Source organism: Borostomias antarcticus, assembly GCF_949987555.1.
Source record: "Borostomias antarcticus genome assembly, chromosome: 17".
In the NCBI taxonomy this organism is placed as follows: domain Eukaryota; kingdom Metazoa; phylum Chordata; class Actinopteri; order Stomiiformes; family Stomiidae; genus Borostomias; species Borostomias antarcticus.
The window spans coordinates 14290874-14298373 of record NC_140250.1 but is presented as its reverse complement, the minus strand read 5'-3'; the positions used below and the strand labels follow the sequence as shown (position 1 = coordinate 14298373).

Sequence of the window (7500 nt, the reverse complement as noted above, 5' to 3'; positions counted from 1 at the left end):
AACACTGTCACCTCACATTAAGAAGGTCTCCAAGGTCTTTCTGTGTGGAGTTGTTCTCCCCGTGTATGCAAGGGTTTCCTCCCAAGAACCCAATATGAGAACCATGCAGAAGAAGAACATATGCTCTTCAGTCCTGTCCCTGACACTTGGACTGAGTACTTGGACCACTGATAAGTGTTGCCCACTGTCCCAGGAGAAGAACAGCTTGGATGGGAATATGCAGAAGACAAATTCCAACGGCGACCACCAACGTTGCCTGTGTGTGTGTTGTGTGCTGTGTCGCCTCTCACCTGTGTGTGCATGTCACCGTATGATGGATTATAGACCCCGTTCGGGTCCTGTAATTATTATTAGTCAAACAGTTATTATATGGCACATTTTCTCTTTGCACCATTACTGGCGTTTGTGTTCATTTAAATGGAGTCCCATTATTTGAGTCTGTATGTCAAGCTAGGAATGAATGCATGTCTACAGTATGTGTAATTCTGATTGACAACTTTGAGTGAATAAAACTGGCTAATTACTTTTGCACTATGTCTCAGAAGTCCATTCATAGGTCCACTTTACAATAACAAACACTGGGCTTAGTTGGGATTCTAGAAAGGAAATAACCATCGAATTAAACAGCTAAAGTAACATTTTCCAGCTCTGGTTCCACATCTTTACATAGAAATGACGGTCTTTGTTTTCAGGTACTGTAGCAAATCATGAGCTTAGTTGGGATTTTCAGAAGGATATAACCATTATTATAAAATTAAATAAAAACATGTTGTCTCTGTTGTCATCGTGCTCTCTGTTCCGGGGGTATTGCTGCTTTCTTCTGGTATTCCACTATGTGTCGGCTAGTGGTAGCCAGGGAATTACACTAGCTTAGTCTCTGTGGCGCTCCGTGGTGATCGTGGGCCGAAACATCTCCGAAGGGCCATCCAGCGGTCCCTCCGGTCACCATGGAGGCAGAGACATTAGGCTGTATCTCCTTCGGACTACACGAAGTGCTGGCCCATGGAGGCCAGGGACTATAATGTACAGCAGTCCTCCGGTGGCGCTCTTTGACGGTCTTAGTGGGCTGAGTTACCTCCGAGCGTCTTTCCGACCGCGGCCCACTCGTCATAGAGGCAGGGGGCTAGATGCCGTTCCCTCTTCCGGCCCGGCACTCTGGGCCAAGCGGCCCAGAGGGGGGGAACATCTAGATTGCCGCTTTCCACATGCGTGAAAGGCAGGGGGCCCCCCGAACAGATCACACCGCCAAAATTCATATGCGTAAAAAAATTTATATGCTGTATATATTATTGCATGCTAATAAATGAGTCAATTTTGACTTAAGTGATCTCGACTGAATTAAATAAAAACAGGTTTCGTTGCATTTTCCAGCTCTGATTCCATGTTATTACATGGAAACTACCATCTCTGTTTCCATTTAATAACAATGTAACAAATCATGTGCTTAAATAGGATATTAGGATGGGTTTGGGGCGGTAACTACTTAATGTATGTAACTACTGCCAGCAACTACCGCTAACTAATGGTAATCGCAGGTAATTTCCTAGGAATGGTGCCGATATTACCATGGTATTATCCTGTTACTCTTACTGAGCTGTAATGTAAAGTAGCGTTATTCTGATCAAAAGCAGTATAAACTACGTCAGCATCCAGCCCGGTGCGTCTGGAGGGAACAGAGCAGGACAGGGGGGTAAATGAGGCAGGCAGAATCATGATGAGGAGCTGAGGAGTGGCGAGGAAGCACCTTTCCCGCTGCACATGACCCCGTCGGCGGTCTCACACAGCTCCTTGCTCTGAGCGTCCGCCATGTTGCATGCTCGGGGGAACTGGCACAGCTTCCCGAACCAGCCGTCGCCACAGATGCACCGGCCGCACGAGCAGAAGCCGTGACCTGGAGGACGGGGGAGGGAGACGGTTAAACAGGTCCGGGTGCCACTGGTCCAGATTCAGATTCAGATGAAGTTCATCGGTTCACAGTTGAGGGACCAGCTAAACCAACACTGAACAGCAACAAAACAGACCTGCCACACTGAGGTAAACATGCGCCTAATATATACAGTATAGATTAGATAGATAGATAGATAGATAGATAGATAGATAGATAGATAGATAGATAGATAGATAGACAGACAGACAGACAGACAGACAGACAGACAGACAGACAGACAGACAGACAGACAGACAGACAGACAGACAGACAGACAGACACTAAAATAGCAGGCTACATTATGTGGACATCGCCGTTAACATCATCGTCTTCAGCATCACCGCCACCACAGTAACCATCGACAACGTCAGAGTTCCAAAAATCCAGACTGAGGAAAAACAACAACAATGAGACGCCGTTAACAATGGCCGCCTCAAACCTCATTAGGGTGAGAGAGAGAGAGAGACAGAGAGAGACAGAGAGAGAGACAGAGAGAGAGAGAGAGAGAGAGAGAGAGAGAGAGGGAGAGAGAGAGAGAGGTGTTCCTAGCTCACACAGCCTCAAGGTGTGCGAAGGTCAGTGCACGGTGGTGTCTTGTCCTCAACTAGCGCCTCCTACTCCTCACATCCGAGACACACGGATCACAGACTCGCACTCCGGAGCTCACTGCCTCACGCCGCCTCGTCTAATTGGTTGCAGGAGGCGTCGGGTCTGTGGGCAGGATTAATGGGTCGACAGAGTTCCGCACTTTCATCTTGATGCGCTCTTGGAGACACAGGCGCGTGCGCGCGCACACACACACACACACACAGCTTTTATCAGGTATAGGATGTGCCCATGGGAGGAGAAAAGCCTTTACACTTGAAAAGCATTCTACTGCAACCTTCCTTTGAGCCTGTTTACTCAAATACACACACGCGCACGCACACCACACACACATACACACACACACACACACACACACACACACACACACACACACACACACACACACACACACTCTCTCTCTCTCTTTCTCTCTCTTACACACTCATACTCTCTCTCTCTCTCTCTCTCTCTTTCTCTCTCTCTCTCTCTGCATATGCACACACACACACACACACACACATTAGTATTCTCATTTCATCATCTCATAATATAGAGCCCTCTGGTACATTAATGGAGTGCACACATCATTAGTTGATTTCTGTTCATCATTCCGGTTCTCAGGAAGCTCTTCTCCGCTGGGCGACGCTTCCGCAATCAACCCATGTCATCAACAAATCCCTCGGGCCGGACCTCTCCGTCTCTCTCACCTCATCTCCTTCTTTCCACCTCTTCGTTTGAGACGTTGTTTCCCTCCCTCCCTCACCCCGCTCTGTTTGTCCTCCGTCTGCCTGCCCCACCCTACTACCCCCTCCGCCCCTCCCTCCGCTCCTCGCTCCCCTCTGTACTTGTCTCCGTTTTGTTTGCTGAGGCTCGGAGATAGAGGCTAAGGAAGGGGCGAGGCCGGGGATGGAGGGATGGAGGGATGGAGGGATGGAGCCCGAGCCACGCACGGCTCGACTGCTCGTCTTAATTGCTTAATTGCTTCAGAGATGCAGAAACCGAATCTCTTCGACTCTTCGCACACGCGCCCGCCGATCGCACGCACACATGCACGCGCACAAACACAGATGCATACACACAAGCACGCACACACACTCGTCTGCACTGATTGGTGTCGGAGAGGTGGAGAGAAGAGAGACAGAAAAAGAGAGAAAGAAAGAGGAGAGAAAGGGAGACGGGCAGAAAGGGAGAAGGGCAGAGATGTTTAAAGGGAATACAAGGGGGAGAGAGAGGCCTTGTTTGGGGTGTTTTCTGTGCCGGCGCAGCTGCTTAACCTGCTCCACAGAGCTTACTCACACCTGGAGAGGCCAGGAAGCACAGTGAGAGTCGTGTTCTTTGATTTTTCCAGTGCATTCAACACCATCCTGCCCTTCCGACTAGCAGAAAAGCTCCCAGCTATGCAGGTAGACCACGACATGGTGGCCTGGATCACAGACTACCTCACCGGCAGGCCACAGTGTGTCTGACTACAGGGTTTCCTGTCTGATGTGGTGATAAGAAACAATGGCGCACCCCAAGGAACTGTCCTGTCACCTTTCCTGTTCACCCTCTACACCTCCGACTTCAGCCACAACTCTGGAGCGTGCCACCTCCAGAAGTTCTCGGATGACTCCTCTATCATGGGCTGCATCAGGGCAGATGATGAGGAGGAGAACAGGGATGAGGTCAGGAGATTTGTCAGATGGTCTGAAGAGAACCAGCTCCAACTCAAATCAGCAAGACCAAGGAGCTGGTGGTGGACTTCAGAAGGAACAAGAGACTCCCACAGGGAGGACATTGAGATGGTGGACTATAGGAAGGACAGAGCAGACTCTTCTTCCTCAGGTCCTTTTATGTGTGTAGCAGGCTGCTGTGGATGTTCTACCAGTCGGTTGTAGCCAGCACACTGTTCTTTGCCGTCACCTGCTGGGGAGGCAACAACAGGTCTGAGAAGGCAAACAAGCTGAACAAGCTGGTGAGGAAGGCCAGCTCTGCCGTGGGGCAACAACTGGACAGTCTGGAGGCTGTGGTGGAGAGGAAGATGAGGGACAAACTGAAGTCTATCCAAGACAACCCCTCTCATCCCCTCCATGACGAGCTGTGGCAGATGGGGAGCAATTTCAGTCACAGGCTCATCCCACCTAGGTGTAATACAGAACGGTTCAGTTGCTCCTTTGTGTAACAGTGCCTAAGTGGTTTTCCAGAATGGATTTCAGTTTGTCCCTCATCCTCCTCTCCTTCTTGTTCCTGTAAAGTATACCATCCTGTTGAACAAGCTGAGGGCAATTGGATTTGATAGCACATCTGCAAACTGGGTGAGATCCTACCAGAGGGAAGAGAACCGGTGGTTGATGTGAATTGAACCCTGTCCTTGCGCCTCCAAGTGAACTGTAGAGTCCCACAGGGAAGTATCCTGGGGACATTATTATTTTTAATATACGTTAACGACATGAAATCAGTGTGTAACTGCAACTTGTTCCTGTTTGCGGACGATTCGCCGCTCCTGGTCTCGGACAGGGACAAGTTGCCGGTGGAAAGAGTCCTCAGCACCGAGCTCAGAAACGTTTGTCATTGGCTTTCTGACATCAAATTGTCATTACGCCTTGGAAAGACAGAATCCATACTATTTGGGTCCAGTTCTAACCTAAGTAAGTCCCCAGGTTTTACCGTCAGAGTTGGTGACAATGTAGTCACAAGCAAAATCTGTTTCAGAACACCCACAGGTAAAATGTATTATTTGATGCTGCCGCTAAACAGTGGGCTGCTCTACCACCAGCCATAGAACTTGTAAATGCCCCACAAAATGTTAAATCTGCCTCAAAGTCATGGCTCTACGTACATTGTAGATGGTCTTAGTTACATTTTCTCCGCAACTAGCCTGCATCCCTTCTTTAGCTATCATCTAAAACCAGCCTCTTAGCTCATTGTTTTTGATACAGGTATGTCTTTATTGTTTTGGTTTGTATTTATTTTTGTATTGTTGTTGTATGTTGTATGTCATATGTTATAATGTTTCTTGTCAAGATGTTATATGTTTACTTATGGACCACAATGGAAGCAAGTCTTTTTGTGATATCCTTTGCCCTTTTAAGGTACTGTTGTATTTTTAAACTGTCAATAAATTATTCAATCAATCAAAATTAGTGTTCTGGTGTGTTCCTGAGTGTTGTAAATATGTGTATGTATGTATGTATGTATGTATGTATGTATGTATGTATGTATGTATGTATGTACACTCTATGTTTCCTATATCTAGGCATACTGTTTTTTTTCTTGTAATTTTCCTGTAATTTTCCTTGTAATTTAATTGTATATATTATGTATATCATCTATATTTATTATTATGGCTCTGATTGAGAGGAGACCTGTTCCACTGATTGTTTGATTGGATTCCACCTGTGTTGTGTTACGGCCTCCACCCTTTCTGCTGTCCCTGGGTGCGTTCAGTAGCTGAGTGTTCAGTGAGCGAATGCTCACTCTGAGCGCTGAGCTTTTTTTTTCCCCCACTTAACAGTCTGCTCTAACAGCGCTGAGTTGCTAGGAGACGAGAACTTTAATCACCACCTGTTGTCTTTTTGCCATAGCTAATGTATACGGAAGAGCATTAGGGCCAACAACGTTTTTTTTTTTTTGTTAAGCTTCTGAGTTTAAAGTCAGAAATTCTGACTTTTTTCTTAGAAGTTATTTCTGACTTTTTTCTCAGAAATTCTGACTTTAAAGTCAAAACCATTTATGGTTTCGCACTTGGCAGGTATGTCAACAAGATCATGCCTTGCCATTGGTGTAAGGTAGTGAGTTTCCCATGGATTCATTTAGCTTGGCTATTAGCCTTTATACACAGTTTGGCCTTAGGGGAATAGCACAATAGTTTTACTTTGGTGTATTTTAAAAATGTGTTAGTTTGTCACCCTCTAGTAGTTGCACTAAATACTTAGTGCAGATTGAAGCTAGATCAGGCCAGCCTGTTCATAATTTCCAGCATGCTACAGTTCAACTTGTTTGCATCTCTTCATGTGATGAGTCTTTTGTCTGCTTACAATACATCTCAATCAGTCTACCTGTGTTCAATCCAATCAATTCGGTCAATCAGTGAATACATGCTCAGTCAATCAATTGAGTCCCACAACTCAATCCCATCATACTATGTAGATCTACTAAAATGCTCATCCAGGATTCCTACTGTGCACATATCTAAGCTGTGACATTTATACTTTTTAAAGTTAGAGCTATCTGAAGTCGGCCATGCTTTCCTCTTATAGAACGATAGTGGTACTTGACTGTTGAAAAATGGCAATTGCAATCAGTTCACATCAAACACCTGGGGACAGAAGCAGACTCTTAAAGGTACAGACAACCTTTTTTACTAGTCAATGAACATGAAGTGAGGTCGACTTGCTCAATTGAAGTGTCAATGAGCATAATTTAGTATTTGTATTTATAAATGTATGATTTATCTCTTCCTCATCCTCCACTTAGCGCCCTCCATAGCCCAGTAGTTTAAGGCTACTTCTCATTGCTCCTTATTCATCCTCAAAATGCCTGCCGCCAACTCTAGGCTGCACAGCATCTATAATTTGTTTTATTACTGCCTAATCAGTGGCGCCCGATTCATTTGGTCGGCGTATCCAGACTATGTGAAACAACAACCCAGCGCGGTCCATCTCCTGCCCACTATTTTCTGGAACGGGGTGTTCGCAGCCAGTAGATTTGGTTCCATAAGTTTAATAGGGCAGCAAGATGTTTGCCATTGCAGTTAGTGGTGTTGTGGTATGTGAAAATTACACACACACACACACACACACACACAAGCACACACACAAGCACACAAACACACACACACACACACACACACACACACACTCAAACTTCTACAGAGTGAACACTGCGATCTGTGTCAGGAGCCTGTGAAGGCATGTTCCACAAGTTCTGGTGTGTGTGTGTGTGTGTGTGTGTGTGTGTGTGTGTGTGTGTGTGTGTGTGTGTGTGTGTGTGCTTTGCCGAGTGTC

The 7500-nt window shown here is 46.3% G+C and overlaps 1 protein-coding gene across 1 annotated transcript in view; it reads right to left on the bottom strand.

Annotated features, from left to right (window-relative positions):
* Positions 1-7500, bottom strand: part of itgbl1 (integrin, beta-like 1) — a gene marked incomplete at both ends in the record, with an annotated part of 83741 nt that overhangs the window by 4379 nt on the left and 71862 nt on the right. Inside the window, one exon of the mRNA XM_084452010.1 lies at positions 1745-1891. Within this exon, the coding sequence (XP_084308136.1) occupies positions 1745-1891 (147 nt within the window). The remainder of the gene's footprint in view (positions 1-1744; positions 1892-7500) is intronic.